Source organism: Pongo abelii, chromosome 2, assembly GCF_028885655.2.
Source record: "Pongo abelii isolate AG06213 chromosome 2, NHGRI_mPonAbe1-v2.0_pri, whole genome shotgun sequence".
NCBI lineage: Eukaryota > Metazoa > Chordata > Mammalia > Primates > Hominidae > Pongo > Pongo abelii.
The window spans coordinates 71,099,465-71,126,297 of NC_085928.1; the positions used below are offsets into that span (position 1 = coordinate 71,099,465).

At 37.9% G+C, this 26,833-nt stretch overlaps 1 protein-coding gene and 1 long non-coding RNA gene across 5 annotated transcripts in view; one reads left to right on the plus strand and one right to left on the minus strand.

Annotated features, from left to right (window-relative positions):
* The window catches only part of LOC129058537 (uncharacterized), a 278,101-nt gene that overhangs the window by 197,554 nt on the left and 53,714 nt on the right, over positions 1 to 26,833 (plus strand). The gene's annotated exons all lie outside the window — the stretch shown is intronic.
* The window catches only part of GRM7 (glutamate metabotropic receptor 7), an 884,465-nt gene that overhangs the window by 50,821 nt on the left and 806,811 nt on the right, over positions 1 to 26,833 (minus strand). For 2 of the 4 annotated variants that reach the window (XR_008523197.2, XM_024243985.3), the window contains exon 9: positions 10,508 to 10,754. Coding sequence is in view for 3 of the 4 variants with exons in the window: in XM_024243985.3 (XP_024099753.1) it covers positions 10,508 to 10,754 (247 nt within the window). In the remaining variant the exon portion in view is untranslated. 4 annotated transcript variants of the gene reach the window in all.

Here is a 26,833-nt window from a genome sequence, read left to right on the forward strand (position 1 = left end):
AAGTCCTTAGGATCCATGTCTAGTGGAATCTTTCAAGTTCATGTGCACTTTGAAAGTATAGATATCTGTGGCCCATGAAATAAAATAGGCATAAAACTTCATTGGTTTATAAATGGGTTTAGCAGAAGAAAAGAAATTAATTACACAAGCTGAGATGCAGCACTGACACCCATTTTAGGAGCTGTACATTACAACTACACCATATTTTTGAAACCTGTGACATCATGTTTATACATTGTATTTTTAGGGTGGTCTTTGTGACCTTAGAGGCTTTATCTGGAAGAATATAAATCCACCTGCTGAGGCTGTAGACTTATTATTGTTTTTATTTTTACAATATTTATTATTATTGCTACCATATATTCACTTATAAATGTTTACTGTGCATCTACCGACTTCTAGGTAATAGGAGCCTTTGGTATGGGAAGTATTGTGCTCCACTCATTCCAAGCACATTTTCTCACAGCCTAGTACTTACTAGCCCTTGTACGTAAAGGCACAAAGACAAAGGAAACTCAGTCTTTCTACCCTCAGGCTGCTTCCTGCATTTAATTCCCTAAAAGTACATGCCTCAAAACCCAATAGCCTCACAGAACTTCTTTCTAGTACCAGAACATGTCATATTCTCTTGTACTCCAGGTTCTTTGTGTATACTTTCCCCTACCTTGAGTGCCTTTCCTTTTATGGCTGCCTGGAGCCCTTTATCTTTTAAGAACAGCTCAAGCAAAACATCCCGGGTGATGGTCTCCACCTGTAGCTTGATGACACTTGGTACATACCTTGAGGAAGAGCCCTTGTCACCTTTGAGTCTATTACTTACCTTCGAGTCTTCCATCAGATCTGAACTCCCTGAAGGCATTGTCCCCTCCTGTCCCCCACTCCTAGTCAGTTCATGGATGGCCCAGAGGAGAGGTGCTTGGCAAATATTTCTTTGATTGACTCAATTTAAGGATACTCAGTAAAAAATCTTGACCAGATAGGGCAGTGCAATACATATATGTAAAACTTGACATAGTTTTTGTGACTTTGAGGTATGATGTATACATTTCTTTTATGCAAGGAATGAGAGAAGTAGTAGCCATATAAACATTCATCCAGTTCTTTAAGTTGAACTCCAGTTGCAGAACCAAGACGGGAGATATTAATTGGATTTTGAAGATATGCTGAGATATCAAACCTTGGTGAGAGAAATGATGGTGTCTCACAGACCTCTTAGGCAGAGAGAAATATGCCAAAAAGATTTATAGCTGCATTTATTCCCAAGGTGATTCAGTGTCAAAGGTCAGATAACATATATTCTTTGCTGTATTTATAGTGTTTCAAAGTGAATTTTAAGTGGAGGTGGTCTCCAGTTACAGCAGAGATATCACATTGAATGTTAAAGAGGGAAAGTCCCAACATGATATGAAAACTTGCACTGCACAGTTCCAAAAAGCTTAAAATTGCCAAATAATCCCATTCATTACAAGAAACCAAATATGATTTTTATAATATCATTCAATAATGGATGTCAATAATATAATTCATGTGTTTGGCATTCTCGCAAGGCTTAATTATACTCTCAAAGTTTTTTTCATCAAAATACCATCCTAGGGTGTGAAAATTTACCTCCTAACAAAACTTATTTCCTGACCCGGTCATGGTGATGATGCCAGATTAATTGTGCTTTTTATTTTGTACCTAATTGCATTTCAACATAAATGTCATTAGGTTGATAACACTTTGCAGAGTTTTAAAATTTATAAATATTCATGTAAAGGATGCAGAAAGTATTGATTCTGCTGATGCCTGGCTGAGAGTGTTTGTCACATGAGAGTGCTTTTAAACAGTGGCATGTTATGGAATGCATTTTCAAACCAGGCTTAGGTTATGTTCCATCTGAATTTGAACCTACTTCCTTCAAATCCCTATAAGCAAATATTTGATTTGCTGTAAACGGTGTGGCTTTGTTGGGACATGATGCCTGACACTAAGTTTTAATAGCACAGTAACATGAAAGTTTACTCTTGAATCTGTGGTTTTCTTTTTACTGTCTTGTCTACCTGAAAGCAAGCACTTAGAAATGGATTTGAACGCATAACATTAAGAGACTTCTTTCATTGCCCTCCCAAGTTTACTAGTCTCATTATTGACCTGAACAAGTAAATCACCTGTTCTTTGAATTAATGTAACTTAAACTAACTTATATCCCCAATTATTTTGAAGCAGTTCTACAAAATGTTTATCATTAGTTTTTAAAGTCACATTTAAATCGGTCAGAAAAGGAGACCAAATACAATTATTATTTGTATTTGGAATACCATTGCGAAAACAAAGACGGGAAGAAATAGAATAATAAACTAATAAAAGCCCTATGATATTGACATAGGAAACAGACCAGTCCACATTATTAAGCAATTATTCCCCTCCCATGATGTGACCTCATTGCTTTCTCTCATCAAAATCTTTGAAGTAAGACAATTCTAGCTACAAGTTTGAATTTACTTCTAATCTGTATATCCTAAAAATGTTTTTTAACCAAAAGGTTGACTTAAAATATTTTCATCTGACTCCCTTTAAACCCAAAGGCATCAACTTAGATAGGAGCAAAAGAATTTTTAATGGATTGAGATTAAATCTATCATTTTTACCCAGGGAAAATTCCTTCTTATTTATTCTCAGTCAGTCTCATGTAAAAAGACTATTAAGGTGTTGAGCTCCAGTGTTTTGACAAGCACTTGTACTACAAAAAAACTTGAAATCTCACTGGAATACAGTTACATATTCACTGGGAGGAAAGAATGGCCTATTTAAAAACTAGGACAGATCATGTTGATAGGGAAAAAGGAAATACCTATGTGAACAATATACCCTAAATTAAAGACCAAGTTACTGGCATCCAACAACAGTCAACAGAAAACGTCATTACTCTTTGGAAGTACTCTTATGCTGTCTTACCATACTAAATGGATAAAAGAGAGAGAGAGCAAGAGTTTATTTATATTCAGAATACTATTACACAAACAAGGATGGGAAGAACCAGAACAGTGATCTGATAAAAGTCCCATGTTATCAATGTAAGAAAGAGAAAGACCAGTCCACATTATTAAGCAATATTTTTCCCCTCCCGCGGTATGACCTCACTGCTTACTCTCTTGGAATCTCTCTAGAGAGAGGTCTCTCTATTATATAAGTACAATAGGAGGTTCAGAGAAAATCAAAAGAGAACATTTTACTCAAAGCCACCACATGACTTTAATAACTTATTCCATGTTCTCTACTGTATATTTTCCCATAGTTTGGAATGCCCTGTTCCACGTGGATGAGGATGCTTGCCATGGCAAGTGTTGTTTTCCACTGTCATGTAATATTGCTTAGGCTGAAACAGGGTGATGATAATATCCTTTCAGAGTATATTTTCTTTAGTGAGAGCCTAAAGCAATACAAAAGCATCTGTGGTGAATCCATTATTATTCTTATGCCAGCCCACTCATGTGGCCAGTTCACACATCACACAATACATCATCATTTTCTCTAACCTATTTATTTGAACACCTGTGGCATTTATTGGTATTTCTTGGGTATAACCAATGTTGAAACTAATCTTTACACCCTTATGGTCTTTCATTGACCCTTTTTCTGCTTTTGCGTGATGACTAAAGTTGGTTCAGTGTTTCTCAAAGGCAGAACTATGAGCCACAAATCATCATCAACATATTATCAATCCCAGCCTGTAAACCTATTTATTTTCTGCAGAGAAGGAACCAAGACAACTTTGAATTAAAGATGGTAAAGCCATTTGTTGCTATTTCAATGGATACTTTTTTAGGAATATGTACACTTCTTTGAATGTATTTAGTAAAAATAAACCGGAACAAACATTTTACTAGGTTTGCATTTACTAAGCATCCCCCTTCTCTCCTTGTAGGTTTTCCACATTGCCTTCTAAACCCACAGTAGGAAATCATATATTGAGAAATATTGAGAAATAGTTTTTTACCACTGGTAGTTTTAAAGTAGAGCATGTGTCAGAATGACCAGCAACAGTTCTCTGCAATTACTGGCTAGCTGTTCAGGAAGACAAAATGTGTATTTACTCATAAACACGTTCTTGAGAAAATTAAGCAGGCATATGACCAATGGCAGCTGCTGGCACTAAGCTTATCAAATCGATCATCTTTGAAAACTCATTTCTTCCTATAGATATATTTTCAGGTAATCATGCACAGTTTCCATGGAAACATTTCTAATTCTCATTGGAGACAAGAACACATAAATAAATAAGAATTAGATTGTTTTCTTACCTTTGGGAAAGCAGTCAAAAGCTATACTGTTGGTGGGATAGTGTACCAAGTAACAGACTTTTGTACACTCTTTCTTACTGGTGGTATACAGTCTACAGGAAAAGTAAATATATAGGTATGTAAAAAATAAATGTGCACACAATATTACTTTTTATTATTATTATTTTCCTTTTGGGAAAAGGCTGCGATAGAGACCATACACATCATGCCCACTCTTTTGGTGGGTTCAATAGCCTTTGGTAGACCAGGTCACCTCAATTCAGGTACCTCTGAACATGGGAGTACTGGTGCCTCTTGAGTTAAGGGAGTTGGGTTTTACTTGCTTGAGTTGGAACAGCTGAGGGAACCAGCCCAAACATAATTTATCTATCTGCTCAGAGCATTATTTTCTTCTTCTTGCCAGCCCTTTTTTCTCAGCCTAGTCCAGTCATGCTGTCCAGCCTGTGCGGTTAGTCCAAGAGGATGAAACAAGTAACATAATGTTGAGAATGTTAGGGATCCAAACAAATGGAGAAGCAAAACAAAACAAGAACCATAACAAATTAACACAGCACAGAAGTATGTTCTAGAATTTTCTAGGCACCATTATTTGTGTAGTTTTGGTGCCCACATCCATTTTCCAACAGTCTGAATTCTTTTTCTTTTTTTTTTTTAAATAACATACCTCCTTATATTGACAGTCCTAGTTTATGTAACAAATTTATTTTGTTGAGAACAGCACAAATTGTTATTTATGTATTTTCCTTATTGTAGATGCAAATATGGTAGCACAAGAAAAACACCATCAGAATACAATTCCATATCTTATTTTGTATTTTAGGTACAAACTGTTATTCTTCTAACATGTGCTTCATCATACAACGTGTTAATTGGCTTAAACCAGTCTTTTAGGTAGTCTATGTCCAGTCTCTATCCCAGAGTGAGTTCATCAGTCATACATTTCCACATCCAAGAAAAGGGTGTGTCCCTCGCTGTCCACCCGCCTGCCATCTCTAGTTGCTGCTGACCTGCCAGAGTAAACTCTCTGTATCTAGCTAAGGTCCTTGAAGTATTTCTCTGCATGGCTTGCAGAGCATTAGCTTAGAAAATGGATGGTAGCTTAAGAGAAAGGTAGCTTAGGGCCAGGCCTCTCTTCTCTGCACGGCTTGCAGAGCATTAGCTTAGAAAATGGATGGTAGCTTAAGAGAAAGGTAGCTTAGGGCCAGGCCTCTCTTCACTGTGATCTTTTACCAAAGAAAGCATGAGAGCCAAAGACAATTTACAGAACATCTTCTGGTTGATACCAGTCCAGGTGAAGAAGGCTGCAGTTCTTATCCACCCATCTCAATAAAGCCATGCTGCCTCTTAGTTAATATTATCCATCCAACTTGAAAAGGATCGTTGTGGCCATCAATAAGCCATGGCCCAAGCACAACCATGGCATCTTGTTTATCTGGCATCTACAAGTTTGCCATGAACATACATCTGCCAAGTGAACTGTAGAAAGTGCAGGGAAACATGCCAAATTCAGGATGTGGGTGGGAGAAACAGTTTGAGGTGCCCTTCTTCTTAGACAGGAATGTGAGAAGGCATCATCATGGCCAGATATAAAGCTATCCAAATGAGGCCAGGTTCTTTTAAACTTTTAGCAATGGAAGTCTTATTTGCATAAATAAAATTTAGTAAGTAGCTGAGCTACAGCCCTATGCCCTCTGAGCTTGCTATTTTTCAATCTAAGTGCAGAGACCAGCAAGCATTGGCCCAACTCTGAATATCTAATATGCCAGCAGTGCACAGATAAATTGAAATTTTGAGATTTACTTTTTGTTTATTCCACACGTAATGGAGTTTTTCTTTCATATAATGGACTGTTAGCTAAGGAAGCAAACTAAGAGGACAATTGTATTTCTTGAGGAAAAAATATGGTAGTATAAATGTCTTCCCATATTAAGTCAGCAAGCAAATTCATTTTTATGTAGACATGTAGTTGCAATGTGGAGTTGGATGAGTAGAAGCATGCATGCACCAGATGGCAAACTGCAATGATGGAGCAGAGCTGTTAAAAATGAAAACACTGAAGATTGAAATACATTGAGACTAAGTGTTTAGAGCAACAATGAATAAGAGGACATTTCTGTTCCACTATTTACTTTGTAGCTCATAGTATAAACTCTACTTCCTCTCAGACACCCTCCTTCAGAAAATATTGTACAGAATTTGCCCACTGGAGAGACAAATTCCTTTTTCAAGTGCATGAGTTATGTTTTTGTTTGTTTTTAACCAGTCAGCTTAAATTCAGAAAATAATGTCATTTATATCTGTTACCAAAGTTAAGATATTAGAGATAATTTTAGCTATATTTGGCATTAAACAGAATATTATAATGTTACCTAGTATAGCATAGTCATATCTGATTTTATTAATTGAATTTTTCACTATTGTTCTTTTCCTATATATATGCATTTTTGCATTGCTGCGGACTGGTTTTTCAAATGTCACTGCTGTCTGTGATGTTACTTTTTCCCTATTAGTGGCTTGTTTTGAGATCATTTTAAATGACTATTTGTATGTTTGTCTCATCTCAAATGTTTTATTTCTTTGAGTTGACTTTGTCCTAGATCAGTATCAGCGCTAAAACTTTCGGAGCTATATCCAATGTGGACTCAAATTGAGTTTCCTATAATAAAATCCTTGTCAATTTCTAGAGCTACACTGTCCAATACAGTAGCCTCAGCCACAAGTGTGTGCTTAAATTTAAATGCAATGTAAATAAAGTTTACTTAATTAAAATCTAAGTAAAATAACAAATGTATTTCTTCAGTTGAGTAGCCATATTTGAAGTGTTCAATAGCCACATGTGCTAGTGCTTACTCTGTTAGACAGCACACACATAAAACATGATCATCACTGCAGAAAGTACTGTTGGACAGCTTTTGTGCAGATAAGCTCTTTGGATTCTTTTTTGGGACCTTTGAGAGCTGGGTCATCAGAAACCCCAATGTTTGGAGGTACATGAATCTCCTCCTATGGTTTAGCAAATATCTAGTTAAGTTTTCATGGTGTTTTAGGGCGTGTCTACACAATAACAAAAGAGCTAAAGCAATTTTAAAAAATCTTTCCAACTGGTGGTGAGAAAAAGGCTCTATTTTATTTTATTTTTCTGGATTGTTTACCTTGGCTCTATGTAGACACTAGAACAACAACAAAAAACCAATGAAACTTTTTCAAGGAAAGAGATACCAAATGAAATCACTGGAATACAATTTCTGAATTAATCAGATGAGGCCTCTACCTGGGCAGCCTTCTTTGAGCTCTGGTTACTCCTGTCTTTGTAGACAAAACAAGCAATAATACGTTACAGTAAGTTTAAAGAATCTCCCACCAAACATCATTATATTCTGCATATACAAACGATATTACCAAATAAGGAAACCAAAAGCATAGTTCCTGCATTGGAATTTTGACATGCCATTCATATTCTAAGAAACAGAGGAGCAAAGAGAAACAAGCGTGGGTTGAAGAGTCAGACCTGGGTTTTAGTCCAACCTGTGCTGTTAACTACATGTGTGGCTTTGGTAATGTTACTTAATCTTGGGAAGCCAAGGTTTCCTCAGTAAAATAAGAATAACAATATCTATTCTATAGATCTACTGTGAGGAGTAAGTGAGACATTCCACACAAAGCATTATGCATAATGCCTATTTCAAAGAGTACTTTATGCAAGCATTAGCATTAATGTCAGTGTTAGCATTTTAACAACCAATGTCATACCCAAAAAAAGCCTCAATAAGGATTGCACCTCATCATTAAATAGCAACAGTAGTAATGTTTTTTGAAAGTTAATAATTCTTAAATAGCATAGTATTGAATTGTCTAAACTCAAAACTTCTAATTTCGTCTTTTTTCCCCAGTAAATATAGCCTTCCAATTATGTTTTCTGCTTATTGACTTTGAACAGTATCTAAATTGCATGTGTGTGTGTGTGTATGTGTACAAAAATAAAGCTGTTATTGGAATATTTGCAAGAAAAGGTTTTATGAAATGCAAATTTGACAAGACAACCTATAATAAAAAGCCGCTAATTATAAATATACAGATATATTTATCAATACAGGTATAGGTATAATAGATGCACACATATGTTCATAAAAATTCTTCTCTTTTTTTTTTTTTTTTTTTTTTGAGACAGAGTTTTGCTCTTGTTGCCCAGGCTGGAGTGCAATGGCGCGATCTCAGCTCACTGCAACCTCTGCCCTCCTGGGTTCAAGCAATTCTCCTGCCTCAGCCTCCTGAGTAGCTGGGATTACAGGCATGCGCAACCACGCCCGGCTAATTTTGTATTTTTAGTAGAGACGGGGTTTCTCCATTTTGGTCAGGCTGGTCTCGAACTCCCAACCTCAGGTGACCCACCCACCTCATCCTCCCAAAGTACTGGGATTACAGGCATGAGCCACCACGCCCGGCCATAAATTCTTCTTTTGAGGATTTAGTTTTATCTACCCTGTGGTGTTTAATCTACACTTAACTGCACCTCTATATCTACTGTATCTTAATAAATTATGCTGAAACTTATTTCTAAGCAAAGCTTTTTGCCTCTTCAGGAAGGGAAGGATATTGATATTTAGTTGATATATAGTATTTCTCAATATAGTATTTTCTCAATATAGTATTTTATGATACACTTATGACATAGTTATTATCTCTTTTATACATAATTATGTTGAGTTTTAGAAAAACTCAGTGATTCTTAATGCCACATGGCTGGTAAATGGAGTGGTTTACATTCGAACCCAGGTATGTCTCAACCCAAAGCCTCTTCCTATGTCACAGTGAATGCCACAGCAAGTCACCATCCACTTGCCCTCCTCTCAATTGGCCAGTTGCTCTGGAGACACAACAGAGCCTATCATTCATTCTGTTCCTCCCTTCTCAGTATGTTCCTTTAGCCTTGTCCTAGGATCTCGTCTGTCAAAAAGTCAAACTGGAGCCCACAATGTTATTAATTAACCTTGTTACTTTGTCTACATATTTTCAAAGTATTTCACAACATTCACTCAACTATTCATAAATAGAGATAGGCCAAAATCACAGTTCTTTGTATAGTGTTTGTCAGGATCAAACCCAGTTGGCTTCTTGGTTTTTATTAAAGATATCTCTCTTATTTGCAGAGCAAAAAGGATTTCCTCAAAAGTATTTAAAATTGAGACTTCCTTCTATTTGGCATTAAGCCTTTGACACCAAGATCAGCTTCTAACTGAAATATAATATGTCGTGAATGACTTAATGGATAACCTGAAATCCCTTCTGCCTTAAACAACAGGAAGTATCACAAATATTTGAATCTGCCTCATTCTAAATGCAACTAGCCAAAATATTCCTGGAAAACAAATCTTAAAACTAGTATTGTAAATCTGAAATTTACTCTTACCACCATATTGTTAATAAGTTAGCAATTGGGAATTCTAAGCATTTAACCTTTGAGCTGGTCTTGTGTTACTTACAAAGTGATAGCTATATGCCCATTTTACCTGGGGACATTTGCATGCATGACTAAAGGCTCCTAGAGTTTTGCAGATATGCCATATAATAGCATCTTAAATCCAATGTTTTTTTCCCCTTAATTTCTTCCCTAAGGTTTGTCTTGCATAGAATAAAACTCTTCTCCAGTGGTACAGCAGATATTTTTTTCCCCACAGTATAATGCCATTATCATGGTAGTGTCTGGCCCTGTGTAACTGGATTAAAGTTTGACAACTTTTTCCAATATTTTATGTTTCTAGGAGACCTAATTAGTAAAAAATAACTTTTTCAACATTCAGATGCTAGAGGAAAAAAGTTATGCTTCCAAAATTCTAATTTATTCCTACCGATACAGTTCATTAGGTGTGGAAGTTTCCCTGACAAAAAGTTGTTGCCTTAGCAGGAAGAGTGCAAGAAACGAACAACCTGATAGGTGCATTTGTCAGTTGGAGGATTCAGTACCAGAGGACGAGAAGCAAGGGAAGGGGGAGGCTTCACACTTCTGAAGCAGAGCCTCCAAAAGCTTCTTTCCGACAAGGAACAAAAAGAAAATGGTGGCAGGAATGAGTCAAACTCAAAAGAGCAGAAGTTAGCATTCACCAAGGCAACCCAGCCCATAAGACAAGAACAATCACAGCATTTCTCCAGACAGGCAAGCACATCCCACATCTTCTAGAGCTTCCTTATGCAGGATGGGAAGATGAAAGAAATGGAGAGTTACTTACTGTTTGGGTCTACGTTTTCACAGAGCTCTGTCTTTGCCTCACCGTTGGGTCTGTCACTGGGTTTGTGTGACAGCCTCGATGACATGGTGGCTGCTGTGACTACCGCCTTGAAGCTTCGCTTCCTTTTCTGGACATTGAGTTCAGGGTGGAAAATGATGATGTACACTTTCGGCATGTATAGCATCCCCAGCGCCACTGATGCACTTAGGTTCATGGAGATTGTAAGCGTGGTAGTTTGTATGTAGAGCTAGGAGACACAACACACAAGGCACTATTACAAATAAAATGACTGCAGAGGGGGGTCTGAACACTTAAAGCGATGTCAAGAACGACTATGGCTAGGAGATAAAGCAAACTTCAGGGCATTTTGATAAATAAAGGAAAGCACAATAACTCTGCACAGTTATTGGAGAGTATATGCATATATTAATTGATTGAATGCTATTGGGTCAATCCATGCACATGCTTACCCTAGAGAAGTCTCCTATGTTAAAGTTCAGAGTAAACCTTTAATCATATTTGAAGGACTTCTAATCAGAGTGGCAGCTAAATATAAAGACATGAAGACCATAGAAATCTGTAATCTTGATTAAGGTGTAGTTAGGTTTTATCTTTTATGCATGTAAAAGAGGGTTCACACTCCATGATTTCTTCCTACATCGAGATTCTGGGGCCTTTTGAGAAGTCTTTATCTTAATATATGTCTCTTTTCATATTGTTTTCTGGAAAGGCACACCTTTTCCCTATCTGCTGAATAGTGAGTTGAGTTTCTCTGAAAACTAAGACCTTCTTGCTTAATTCCGTCTTACAAAACACAAATGACAAGTGAACAAGATCTAACGATGTTGGCTTGTCCACTCTTTATATTGTCAAATTACTAATGAGATGCAACGCCTTATTCTGGAGTTGGGTTATTTGCAGTTTGTATGGTGCCCCTATTTCTGTCCTTGTCTCCTTTTGTTTCCTCAAGAAATCAGTAGATCAACTAATTGCTTGCTGTCCAATGTAAATATGAAAAATTGATGGTAGAAGAACATAGGGAGGTGTGTGATCCTTAAGAGTAAAGCTACAGGCAACTTGCCTTGGTCTAGTTGTCTACAATACCCCCTACCATGATCCAGACACCCCCACCCCACCCCCAATGTGTTCAGTCATATTTGTGTTTTGCATGACTTTTAAAGGCTATTTAAATGGAACAACCAGCAACCATTGCCTTTTCTGTCCATGGAAAGCCTAGTTCCTGGACAATGTATTCGACTATGGTATTCCACAACTATGCCTTCTCACTGATCTGATGATAAAGCCCCCATTCTTAAGGGAGTTCACAAGGCCCCTCATGGTTTGTGCTTGCCTACTTTTTTAGACTAATTGTCCACTATTTTCCACCTCCCTGACCTCCCAATCCCCTGTCTTGCCTTCCCAGGGTTCCATCCATTTGGGCTGTCCTTTAGATCATGAATGAACTGTACTCATTCAATCACAGAACTTTTCTTCATGCCCCTTTTCTTTATTTTTGTTTTCCTACGTATGGAACGTTCCTCCTTTTCTTCTTAGCACACCCATCCCAGGCTGCCCTCACTCACAGCCTCAAGTCTAGGCCAGCTTCTTTACTGATACACTCTCAAAGGACTTCTTTAGATCATTTGTCTCTGTTGTAATTATGCACTCAGTACCTTGATCATTTTTCTGCCCATTTTCCTGCTAGGCCTTAAGTTCCATGAAGGCAGGATCTGTCTCTCTGGGACATTATTATGTCTGCAAAGAAGGCACTTGATAAACATACAATGGATAGGCTCATGTGTTTGTCTAACGGACACCTTTTTCCTACCTATAACTCACTGGTTAAACAACCTATTGCTATACAAAAATTTCCATCAGACATACTGGCTGCCTGGACATTTCTGATCTTAATTCTTCAAACGGAGGCCCTAGTGAAATCAAAGACAACTTTGCCATCTTGTCTGGAAGGAATACAGTTTTCTAGCCAACATTAATTTGAATATGTGTGTCTCCAAATGGTTAAAAGGAGCTACCAGCTGCTGACTATAATACATAATGAATGTAACATAGAAAGACAAAACAATGTTGAATTAATGACTCTTTAAATGTGAATTAGTTCATATTTTTTAAAGTTCATATTTCCCTACTAGCATACCTTTAGACTTTTAATGTCATTCCACCCTGTCAGCCTACACTGTTCAAGAAAGGCTTAACATGGTCACAGGGCTTTATAGACAAAGACAATTTTTGTCACCACTGTCACCGTACTAATGAGAGATTTGCAAACCATGGCTTAGTTCGAAAAGGAAAAGGATGTCAACAAACCTGTGGGATCTTAGGTTTTGTTTCTGTTTCTCTGCTCATGAGTGAATTTTGCAGTTGATGAAATTATTCAGACCTTATTATTTATAATTATAAATTATACATGCATATATGCTTATGTATATTTGTATGCGTGTATACATGTTTTCTTTTTTCAACTTTTAAATTCAGGGGTACATGTGCAGGTTTATTACATGGGTATATTGCATGATGCTGAGGTTTGGGATATGAATAATTCCACACCCAGGTACTGAAGATAGTACCTAATATTTAGTTTTTCAACCCTTACCCACTCTTCTATTAGCCTCCAGTGTCTATTGTCACCTTTATCTCCATGACTACCCAATGTTTATATAAGTAAGAACATGAGGTATTTGATTTACTGTTTCTGTGTTAATTCACCTAGAAAAATGGCCTACAGTTCAACATGGTTTGTTCTTTTTTATGGATGCATAATATTTCATGGTATATATGTACCACATTTTCTTTATACAGTCCACTGTTGATGCACCTAGGTTGATTCCACGTCTTTGTTATTGTGAAAAGTGTTGTGAGTACATGCATCTTTTGGTAGAACAATTTGTTGTCTTTTGCTATGTACCCAGTAACATACATACTTTTTCTTAACAAAGACTACTTAGCAATTTAGGACTTTACAACTATGATGTTTATTTTATGAAGTGTTTAGTTTCATCATTTTTAAACTAGAGACCATCAAGACTTTGATTTTCATGTAAAAAATTTTGCAGTCTCTGGTGACACTTCAAAAGTATGTGAAAACTGAAATAAACTTCACTAATCATATTTTTTCTACAGCCCCTCCACCCCTGAATCCTCTTTACACAGCATAGTGGATAAGAATGCAGATTCTAGAGCTAGTCTATCTGAGTTCAGTTCCCATTTACTAGTTTTGTGACCTTGGACAAATTACTTCTCCTCAGCTTCTGCATCTGAAAAATGGGCATAATAATAGTACCTACCTCATAATGTTGTCTTGCTTGATGATTAAATAAGTGTGTGTAAAGTGTTTAGTGTAGGGCCTAGCACATAGTATTAATAAGTAATATGTAAGTTTTTTTTTTTTTTTTAAGACACAGTCTCCCTCTATTGCCCAGGTTGGAGTGCAGTGGCGAGATCTCAGCTCACTGCAACCTCTGCCTCATGGGTTCAAGCAAGTCTCCTGCCTCAGTCTCCTGAGTAGCTGGGACTACAGGCATGTGCCACCGCGCCCGGCTAATTTTTTGTATTTTTAGTAGAGACGGGGTTTCACCATATTAGCCACGATGGTCTTGATCTCCTGACCTCGTGATCCTCCTGCCTCGGCCTCCCAAAGTGCTGGGATTACAGGCATGAGCCACCATGCCCAGCCGTATTTTTTAATAAGTATAGTCATGTGTCACTTAATGACAGAAATGTGTTCTAAGAAATGCATTATTAGGTAATTTGTTATTGTGCAACCATCATAGTGTACTGACACAAATCTTGGTGGCATAGTCTACTAAAGTCCTAGGCTAAACGGTTTAACCTATTGCTCCTAGGCTACAAACCTTTACGGCGTGTTACAATACTGAATACTGTCGGCAACTGTAACACAGTGGTATTTGTGTATCTAAATATAGTTAAACATAGGCCACGTGCAGTGGCCCATGCCTGTAATCCTAGCACTTTGGGAGGCCGAGGTGGGCAGATCACCTGAGGTCAGGCATTCAAGACCAGCCTGGCCAACATGGCAAAACCCCACCAGGTGTGGTGGCGGGTGCCTGTAATCTCAGTACTCAGGAGGCTGAGCCAAGAGAATCACTTGAATCTGGGAGGCAGAGGTTGCAGAGAGCGGAGATCACATCACTGCACTCCAGCCTGGGGGACAGAGTGAGACTCCATCTCAAAAATCATTAATTAATTAATTAATTAAACCAAAGAATAAGCATGATAAAAATATATTATAATCTGTTTATCAAAATGTCATTATGTGACACATGACTATATGTAGGTATGAAGGCTAAGAAGGCTTCAGTCTACAGAGATCTCAGAGGTATTGGTCCACAGGGACCTACTCCCACTAAGCCTAGCAGGGAAGCTAGGCTATTGACTCTTTGGCTTTTGGTGAGGTAGGAGGCTCACATTGAAGTTATGAGTTTTCACCCCACCATCTTCTTTAGTACATTCTTTAGTAAATTATAGCATATCTATATTTAGTCCAATGGTTATTATTTTACTTGATGCTTATTGTATAATGCACTACCCTGTTTAAGGTTAGGTATTTCACATCACTTTCCTCTATTTGTAACCCAGGAGGCGGAGTTTGCAGTGAGCCAAGATCGCGCCACTGCACTCCAGCCTGGGTGACAGAGTGAGACTCCATCTCAAAAAAAAGAAAAAAAAGTCTGATGTGCAGAACCCATAGCTATAACCATTCTCTCTGTCCTTCAGTTTTCTGAACTGTAAAATGAAAATCATAATAGTTTGTACCTCATATGGTCATTGTGAAGAAGTAACCAATTAATATATGAAAATGGTTTAGCAGAGTGCCTGGAAAATAAGTACCCATGAAATGTTATCTGTTAATATTTATTTTCTGCCAGGTTAGGTTTCTGGGGTTTAGATCTAAGGATAAGGCTTTCACTGTAACCACTTTATATATTTTAAACTTTTTATGTATAGGTTGTTGATTAAGTAATAGTGTTTATAAAACCCACTCCTATTCATGTCTAGTCGGATAGAAATGTACCAGCAAATATTCTATTAAGGTGCACAAGTATGTGGTGAATTCAATGCCAGGCAAAGGTCAGTTGAACATGCTCCATGCCATTTTCTCATCTTGGCCTAAATAGTTCATTGTTGGATAAAATATGAATGCATATCACAAGATGCCTTTATTGCCTTTAAGATCATATAACATTTAGTGCTAACTGAGTTCCTTGTCTAATTTTTAATTGCTAGGATGTTAAGAAATTTGAAAACTTGTTAGATAGTGTTCACAACCAACTCTGGAATTTGCCAACTCTCCTGTGTAGGTTTCAGAATCAGTTTAATTGAAGAATATTCTGATAGATTTCAAGGAAAGCTGTTAATAGTTGTAATAATGATGGGTCTTCAACTTTGAAAACCAGAGTATTCTCAGCACTGTTCAAAAAAACAAAAGGAAGTCAAGAAAAATAATTCGCAGGGCACAGAGATAGATATAAGACTAGAACTATCAGGAAAAACCCAATTTCACATTTTTGAGAAATCATCTTATTACTATTGATGTCTTTAATAATTCCATAAAAATGATGTAACAATATATGAATACTAATGAATCACTACTTTTATCTATATAAAAATTTAATTTACTCAGAAAAGTGTTATGTGGCTATTTCGTGGTGTCAAACCATTGGTTTAGGGGATGATTAATGCTTGACCATGTTTGGTAAATCATGTTAGCTGTAGTTTTCAGATAGGCTGTATATGAAAAACCTTACTCTTCCACTACTTGTACAGTTATTCATTTATGGGTTTACCTAATTTTTTATTTTTTATTTTTGGTATTTTTATCTTTTTAAATCTGATCAAACTTAAAGCACACTAAGTTCGCCATTGTTATTGAGATACAAGTGCCTGGACTGGCCCATGTGCTGTGCACACAAGGGTGACACGCCAGGCATGCTTCCTGCCATCAGAGAGCTACATTCTAGTTGCAGGAGGAAGGCAAGAAAGACATCTATTGTACAACATGGTGACTATAATTAATAACAATGCATTCTATGTTTGCAAATTGCTAAGAGAGCCATTTTTAAGTTTCCTTACCACACACACAAAAATATGTGAGATAAACGAGTATGTTAATTAGCTTGACTTAGCCATCCCATAATGTATACATATTATACAATTTGTATTTGTCAATTAAAAAATAAATATTCAGCCGGGCACTGTAGCTCACTCCTGTCATCCCAGCACTTTGGAAGGCCAAGGCGGGCAGATCACCTGGGGTCAAGAGTTCAAGACCAGCCTGGCCAACGTGGCAAAACCCCATCTCTATTAAAAATACAAAAGTTAGCCAGGCGGGGTGGTGGGCGCCTGTAATCCCAGCTACTCGGGAGGCTGAGGCAGGAGAATTGCTTGAACCCGGAAGGCAGAGGTTGCAGTGAGCCAAGATCGCGCCACTGTATTCCAGCCTGGGTGACAAGAGTGAAACCCCATCTCAAAAAAAAAGAAAAAAATTCAATTACTAAAGAATTCATGATGCATTATTTGCCCACGAAATCATTTCTTCATAGTGTATATTGTCTCTTGCTTTTCCTTCCTCTGCTCACTGCTCTGCCCCGATACTATTGTTATATTTGATGCTCAATCCACAGGCATCCTCTGCATAAACCATTCCCCATCTCCCCAGTCAGGATAATTCCTTTATTTGCCCCTTTCTGAAGTTATGGTTCATATAGTACTTAACCTGGTCTGCTTAGGAGAGGTCAGTGTGTGTGCTGTGAAGTTGCTTTGAAACTGCAAATTCATCCTGAAGAAACTGATCTATTAGGAAGCAATTTGAGTATACCACAAAGTTCATGTTTGTAAACATGTGATTTCCTCTGCAAGAAACACTAGGTGAACACGGTAAGCTGCTGCTTGCAGAAGTCAGCTATGTGGGAATACACAAAATGCACACTCACGCCCATGCTTCAAGCATCTGCCTGTAAGCCTGCCCCTTCCACAGTTTTACAATCAACCTCCTGCAGCAATCCTGCTGGCATCCACTTCCATGAAAAAATTTTAGGTCACTTTTTATCAGGTAAAGTGATATATTTATTGTAGTATTCATGGGTTTCTTAGCTATTAAATGTATGTAAAATCATGCCGCTATTTTTATTAGGTTCTGGTCTCTTTTTTTTTTTAAGTGTCACTGATGATGTTTCTTAGTGTTGTGTCTGTAACTCGGTTTCCTGTAAGTCCTGTGTTTTTTCATGGGAAACTTTTGAATGGCATGGTGATCTTTTAAGAACACCTATGTCATGTTACAGAAGAAATGACTGGAAAATAAACACGGTGTCTGCTGCAGAGTATGCACTTATTAAATTCTGGTGAATCAGAAAGTTCTACACTTGAAGCAAGTATTAGGTATGATCAATATTCTTGGCATTTAGTACTGTTTCAAGAAAAGCTATTATTTGTTGTCTGTTAGTAGCATTTTTTCTATTTGTGTGCTTCTGTTTCCTCATTACTAGAGTGAGGATGACAGTAATACCTATCTCATAACATTGTTGTTGGGATCAAATAATGGTCTCTGTAAATACAAAGAACAGTTACTAGCATGTAACAACCACACATCAAGGATGTTAGAGTTATTGATTTATTATTGGTTATAACATGAAATAATTTATTTTCTATGCTGTTATTTTTCATTCAATCTTAATACATTTTAAAATGATTTTCTTCTTATGAAATCCACTGAAAAACAACAGCCTGTTTTAGGGGGAAAATCTCATTTAGTTTGCTTCCATTTTGTTTGAAAGTACATTCAAGGCCGGGTGCGGTGGCTCATGCCTGTAATCCCAGCACTTTGGGAAGCTGAGGCAGGCGGATCATGAGGTCAGGAGATTGAGACCACGGTGAAACCCCGTCTCTACTAAAAAATACAAAAAAATTAGCCAGGCGCCGTAGCGGGCACCTGTGGTCCCAGCTACTTGGGAGGCTGAGGCAGGAGAATGGCATGAACCCGGGAGGCGGAGCTTGCAGTGAGCTGAGATTGCACCACTGCACTCTAGCCTGGGTGACAGAGCGAGACTCCATCTCAAAAAAAAAAAAAAAAAAAAAAAAGTGTATTCAAACTCCTATTTCATCTGTCATTGACTATTTTATGAGAAATAAACCAGTTTTGTATGTTCCCAGGTGACAGTTGAGAATTGGGACAAAAAGGCTTTAATGGAGTCTATGGATGGGATCGGAGAAGTTTCACAATTCTTATGAAATCCCAGTGACTATGTAATAAAAATGAAAAATGTAGCCAATGTTGTCACAGTATTATTATCTGACAGATGTTTGAAACATTCACATTAGTACATTAAAATGAAAGTTCCTGGCAGTTAAGACCAGTGTTTTCTGTCTTTACTACCTGTAACCATTGCGTCCTAATTGGAGTGCTCACATATTTGTGAAATAAATGTCACATAGCTGAGAATGAGACAGAATGTTTGCAATTGGGATTCTTTCAGCCATCCTGAAGGTCAATACTCTGAGGGTTTTTGCTAAAGTATGAAATAATACATGATGATGGAAGAACCCAGTATATAATGGAAAAAAAAAATACTGTTCTTCCCCTGCCGGGGCAGGGGCGGGAGTTTGCATCCTTTAGAAAGATGATTCAAGGGAGGAAAAATATTTTTGTTGTTAAAACTGATTTCAGACTTTGGCCTTGGATTATTAGTGGGTGACTTTGGGCAAGTTACTTTACCTCAGGCAAATGATAAAATCAAGATTCAATGCCAAGAAGTTTGTTACTAGAATGTCTGATATAAACTCCTACCTCGTTTACCATTACCACAAAGACTTCCTCACAGTTCTGAATATTAAAATAAATCATGTGTAAAGAGTAGGTAACACAGTCCCTGTCATATAGTGGTGCCAGAAATTGCAAGTGTCATTATTAGATGGCCTCATACTCTGCAGATAATTTTTATGCTATTCTACTTAGATCTCCTAACTTTGAATAGATGCCAGATAGATAGATAGAGATACACTCACACACCAAATAGCGTGGGACAGGCATCTGGTCATAGAATTATAAATAATGGAGGCAACTAGATGAGTATTGGACAAGACCTAGTTTCACTGTGTTTTGTTTTTCTCATTTAACATCTCCAGGCAGACATGATATTAAGGCAACACACAATTGCATTCTTTATTTGGATAGACGTAAGGCGGGCGCTCCAGGTGAATGCAAATCAGTTTCTGGAGCATGAGATAAGTGATTATGTTCATGCTTGGAATCACCTGCATCTCAGTGCTGTGCTCTCCTGACTGGAAGCCTGATGCAGTGTCTATTCCCAAATAGTGTAATCAGAGAAATGCTGTTATTCCAATTGACCACATCCTTGGAAAAGTTTAGAGTTCATCTCCACCCCAGGCCATCCTAATAAGCTGCAGGCCATCTTGATGGCCAAGTCTTCCAGGAAAGTCACTACTGTTTTTGCTGGGCATGTGCAAGCACAGTCTACACACTCAGTGGTACACAGAATTTCTCTTCCTTAGCAGCTCTCTGACTCCTCAATTTTGATTTCAAGATGTTTTCCCTCTCCAATTGCAAGGTAGGAATTTTACTCTCTTATGTAGCCAATACTGGGTACTATTTGCCCTGTTGTGTTATCTAAAAGGTTATTAACCATTCCTGCTGGTTTGAGAGCACTAAAAATGTTAGATCTCTGCCTTGCAGTGATTTAATGTACAAAGGCACAGCATTTTCACTATAGTTGTCCTGGAGAGACGACTCCTGCCAGAATCCATGGGCTCCCTTTAATCCTCTGCCATATTCATCAAAACGGAACCTAACAGCCTTTTTGTAGGAAGCTATGTCAGATTCTGTCTTATAATGTGAAAATGCTGTCTTGTACCTCAATGGGGAATATATTGGGTAATATACCATGAAGTTCTGTATTACTTTACAAGTCAACCAGTAAGTTTAAAGGAAATTAAATCTGAGCTTAATCAGTTTCTAAAGATGTGAAATATTCCATTTGTATTAGTACAATGCTGTCAAATCTTGCCAAATTTTAAAGTAATCTTTATAGTTCTAATAAACATAAAAAGAGAAGAATCAAATGGAAAACACTGATGTCAAATAAATAGTTAAAAAGCAAATGTCCTAAGCATTTCTTGGGCCTATTCAACTTGTAAAGGGTTCATTAAAACTAGATCCAACAGTGTCATTAACAAGAAGACAATGTCAGATTCTCACAGAAACAAAGTATGTTCTTATCTCAGTTTTCAAAGCCATCGACAATGGCTTTCTGATGAACTTTGACAGGTTTTGATGATCGGATTCATCCCAACCTTCTCTTTTCTCTTGTCAGTTCTGGCTCTTATGTTTGCTGATCTTCCTCTGTTGCTTTTGGACTGCATCTTTCCTGTCTTGCCACCAAGCTATGATAGCTCCCTTCCTGCCCTTCAGCTTCCTCTTTTCACCTTGCACTAGTCCACACTTTTCTCTGTATATGTCTTTTTTTTCCTGCCTTTCCATGAGCACCATTGTGGCAACATGGTTGTGGGTAGAGGCAGGCTCCCCCATTCTCCACCCTGAGCACCTGGCACATTGAAGCACCCCTAGGTAATGTGCCATGTGGTGTCTCTGGATGATGGGCAAATCACTTCAACAGCTGGAACCTAGGCTAGTTGAACTGCCCATTGGGGTGACTGTGCACTTGAAACCCCTCATTACGCCCCTCTGCTATTTAATGGTTTAAGCCCAAGAAGAGCAAATAATTGAAATGACACTGTTGCACTGTTGACAAAAGTGTAAACAAGTAGTGACTCAGTCCATGCCTCTAAATGGAACAGTGAGAGCTTTGAGATTGGGCAGGAAAATGATGCCCATCCTGCCAAGGCAGATGCAGTGAGAAGAGAGTAAGCCTGGCCAGGCGTAGGGGCTGAGCAGTTTATGACTTTGATCTTGCCTTCCCAAGACCCATTTCCCTTTCCTCTTGTTACCAAGGTGTTGGATCAGGGATCTAAAAAGTCCTATTTCCTGACCACTCACTCTTTAGGGCCTGCAGTCAGGCTTCTATCCCCCGACCTCCTCTGAATTTGTCTTCCACATGTTCTTTGACTCCTTGCCAGAACCTGAGAGGCAGGATTCTTCTAGGTCTCATTCTTTTCTTCTTTAAAACTCTGTCCTGCTGCATTAGCTCAAATTTCTACCACACTTTGGATGAAGATAAAATTCCTTCACATGGCCCAAAGAACTCTGTGGGGTCCTCCTTCTGACTTTCCTCACCTTCTCTAAATCCCTAAAATGAGCCATGCTCCATCTATCCTGAAGCCCTTTGCACATGCTCTTCCTTCTGCCTTACATGCTATTCCCACCCATCTTTACCTAGCTACCTCCTACTTGTCTTTCAGGACTCTGCCTTACTTCCTTGGGGAAGCCTTTTCTGGCTTTCAAGTCTAAATTATGCTCATCTTGTTTTACTTGCTTATAGGATGTATTATTTCCCTTTGTTTCACTAATCACAATTTGTGATTATTCATTGCATATTTCTTTTATACGTGTCCCCTTGCTAGACTTAACATTCCATATGTTCTATATATTGTACAGCAAAAGATAGGACAAGTGCAATAGAATTGGCATCAAGCATGCTGGATTTGGATGCAGGCTTATGCCACTTGCTAACTGTGTCATCTCCAACATTTTGTTTAATCCTGTAAGTCTGGGTTTGAATACAAAATGAAAAGTAGTAACATATAATAGGTAGAGAACCAGAATACATCGTGGGAATCAGGGATTGAGGGAGCATCTAGAAGTGATGAAATCAAAGGCATGGGCCATATTTAAATTATCTTGCATCTTAGTACCTGGAGCAAGAAACAAGTTCAATGTATGTTTGATTAATGGAGTGGTCCTCACTCATTTGAGAAATCCATGCAAAATTCGAAGTCACTCAATTTCTATCTCTCAGTTCATGATGTTCCCCACAGCCACTCTGTCTTCTTTCATATTCCTAAATATGCTATATTTCCTTCTGTCACAAGGCCTTTGCCTGTGCTTTCTTCTTCCCCTAGTATGTTCTTCTACCCCACCCTCTTTATCTTCTATTCATCCTTCAGAGAATCACTTAAGCTTCACTTCCTCGGTGAAGACTTTTCTAACCAAGACTAGAGAATACTGTTCTGTTAGGCAAGTTCTCAAAGCAACTTTTGCCTCCATATTTAAATGTGTACGTCTGCATAAAAGAGAGAGAGAGAGAGAGAGAGGGAGGAGGAGGAGAGAGAGTGAGTAGTATATCTCTTCCACCAGGAAGCATAGCTGGTTAGCTCACCATTGTATCTCCAGTGTCTGCCACTGTGGGTGGCAAATAGAGGGGACTTAATTGGTGATGTTAAAGAAGGAAGTCTTGGACACACAGAGATTCCATTTCCAATCTTTGGCTCCATGGCTGGCATAATCACAGAAAACAGAAAGGTAAAAGGTACTCGGTGGGAAGGGGAGAGAGCCTGAGGCTCCCAGGGCACACACTTTCCCTGCAGTAAGTATTTCCTAAACCGGCTCGAGAGAGGAGGAATGGACTCTGCTGTCCTGAGGGTAGCCACCTACATTTTCTCTAACTCATCTTTGATATATTCACTAAACCATAAAGCATAATTATCAATAATGACTCCTATAGAGCCCGTGGCAACAATGAAAATCCAACAACCCCGCCTCTTTTGTAAAGATGGGAGCTTATCTTTCAAACAGCTTCTGCTAACACCCAGGTTAGCACCTAATTGTCTCCTCACAATAGAAAAATGAAATGGTTGCCATGACAACTCAGTGATGAGTTCAGGCATTGAAGTTTTTTTTTTTTTTTGACATAAAGCTGCTAACTTTGACTTAACTGAGACCCTATGTGTGTTTTGTTTTTGTAATGCTAATTTCTCCTAGAGTTTTAAAGAAATCATCAATGAATATTTTTAAAACCCACCTTCTTTAGATAGTATAAAAGTGATCTACAAAATAATTAATAAGAATGTGAGTAAATTGCTGTCTTTCAACAACTCAGATCTCTCCATAATATCTAGGCCTATGTTTATAATTTAGAAAAAAAAAATTCTTAGAAAAAGTTCTATTGTTTCATCTGACTTCTGAAATGAAACTATATGAAACTTTGATATAATATTAAAAAATTGATAGATGAATTTTTTAAAATAAGTAATTTTAATGGCAATTTCTCTATTCAAGTTTAGCTTATGGGATCACCATACTTTTTGTGTGTTAGTGGTTGGGGCAGGAAGAGAAATAAAATACAGAAGTCTCCTACATAGTGTACTCAGAAATGTCTATAGGGATGTCAGACCCACCCATCAGAGTGCCTGCAGAAGTGTCTGAAAATGTTATCCTAATTTCCATGCAACTAGATGCTTATCTTTTCTCTTTTTTTTTTTTTTTTTTGAACAGACAGGGTCTCACTCTGTCACCCAGGCTGGAGTGCAGTGGTAGGATCATAGATCATTACAGTCTTGAACTTTTGGGCTCAGGTGGTCCTCTTGTCTCAGCCTCCCAAGTAGCTGCAACCTGAAACTACAGGCATGTGCCACCACCTCTGGCTATTTTTTTTGTTTTTTGTAGAGACAGAGTCTTGCTATGTTGCCCAGATGGCTTCAAACTCTGATGTTTATCATCTCTAGTGTAGGGATGATCATCTCCAACCTCATAGGTCTGCTGAGACAATCAAACAGGCATCTCAAACGATATCAAAAATAGGACATTCGCTGTGCAACATGCCTCTCCACAAATTTTCCTTTTTTTGGGAACTGTTACCTCTATCTACCTGGTTGCACAAATTGGAACCTTAAGTGTTATTCTTTAATAATTGTATTTCCCTCACTTTTTATACTTCGTATCAGGTTTGTTTTCTGGTTGGCTAATGTTACCTGTAATATAAGTAATGCAATATATAATATATGTAATAAGTAATAACAATAAAATTAATAATACCTGTAATATTTCTGGAATTTGTTCCCTTCGCATCCCAGTGCCCTCACCTGTCTCAAATATGTTTAATCAGTTAATAACACCTAAAGCACAGAGACCAGTGGCTACCATTTTTAAGTTCTAAAGTTTTGGCTATTATCATTATTATTGTTCTAATGCACTTGCATCGTGCAGAGGATGCTATGGTAGCATCCCAGCGGGTTTTGCCACATCCATTTTTTACCTCCCTCCAAATAATTCTGCACAGAGCAACCAGAACAATCTTTGTAAAAGCTGCAAAGCAGATTATGTGGTCCGATGTAAGACATCCTTCAAAGACTTCCCATGGCCCTATAGTATCTGGCCTGGCTATGTTTCAAATTTTTTAGCTAGTCTCTCTTGAATATGACTTATGTATCCTGGCATTCTTGGGGGACCCAAACTTAATTCCAGTGAAAGGACTTAGTGTATATTATTCTCTCTGCCCAGAATGTTTTCTGTTTGTTTGTTTTGACTCAGTTCTCCTAACTCATTCTTCAGATTCAACCTTCTTGCATTTTCTCTGATGAAGAAATGTAACTTGAATGATGACACACCACCCCACCAATTTGAATTTTCTCCTTCTGTGATGCTCCCTAAGAGCAGCCGGCTCTTTTCATTCACAGTATATATTATCATCAGTAATCATCATTGCGGTCATAGATTCAGTTATCTCAAGTCCTATTCTCCCACTAGAATTTAAGCTCTGTGATGGTCAGGGGGTACACCTATCAAAAATGAAGCCTTCAAAAAATAATTTTTGAATGAATAAAGAGTATAATAATTCCAAAGTATGGTGCACATATAAAAGTCCTAATAAGTAAAACGGACCCTCTTTTTGAGGTGTAAATATATAACGGGTGGATTTAGAGTCTTAAATATACATAGAGAATATACATTAAAAATCCTAAGTTTGCAGAAAGGTTAAGTGACTTGGGAAGAGACACAGTAATCAGGAGCAAAGCTAAGAAGAAAGTCGAGGTCTTTGGGACTCTAAAGCTCACTCTACTACACAGATATTCACTTTCAATTAAAAAGCTTATTTAATGAAAGAGTAGATTGTAAAGCTGTTTAATTTTTAATTCTCCACAGTTTTAATTGCCAGTACTTGCAAAAACAAACAGCTCTAAGTATTTCTAAAGGGAACTGACAAGAAAATTCTGATTCTTTACCATGGAGTGCGTATTTGTGTATGTGTTTTATATTTAAATTCATATTTCCTATTAAGAATCATGGGCAAACATTCTCCGTATGCAGTTGAAACTGTCCAGTTCCCTTACCAAATACAACCTGTTGTCAAGAGAATGTGTCATTGCTATCTTTTCCACCAGTAGTGAAAACACACCCATGCAGATGTCCCAAATGATAAAAGGTGTGCTTGAGCAGGCACAAAGAAAAAAGAATGAAAAATAAATAAGATACAAGTTAAATATAAATATTGTCTGAAACATGAACAGGTGGCAATGTCTGATGATTCTGCTGATGTGTGGTGATAATATGAAATTTACTAATTTGAGAAGATCAAGAGTAGACTAAGAAAACCAGCCATTGAGCAGGAGGGAGGAGCCTAAGCCACATAAGGAAGACGAATTGGAATTATCTGAGTTTCAAGTAAGCATTGAGTGCCCCAGTATCTTTATAATTTTCTTTCTATGGTAGAGCAGAGACTACCTGTCTTTATTAATTTTCTAGCTATTTAGCTTACATATAAGATGGAATAAAAATAGAAGGCATGGGGGTTGGGGAGGGATAACATTAGGAGAAATACCTAATGTAGATGACCGGTTGATGGGTGCAGCAAACCACCATGGCACGTGTATACCTATGTAACAAACCTGCACGTTCTGCACATGTACCCTAGAACTTAAAGCATAATAAAAAAGTAGAAGACATTTGGCAATTCCAAAGCACAGACTTTGCCCATAGTAACACATGAGATACTCGGAAAGGTACCCCAGATCTCCAGTGAGAAAAGTCTGACCCCTTTACAGACATACAGAATGGATCTGAATCATGAAATACCCATATCAGAATGAGGACAAGGAGTGGAATCCTGGGAAGTGCAGTCAAGGGGATTATGGAGAGGACAAAAGATAATTTATTCCACAATTACAACAAAAGTGGAAGCCTTAGGGGTGGCCTCAAATGAAAAGACCCAGGCCTGTCCAGGAATTGAGGGAATGAGTTGATCTTGGGGGAGGAACACCGAACTCCATAAGAAAGAGGACTCTCATCTTGGGTTGAGAATTATGGCTGTAACCTTAAAGAAATGACCATTTTACACATCCTTGTAGATTCTGGAAAGTTTGGCAGGGTAATTATAGGGTGTCCAA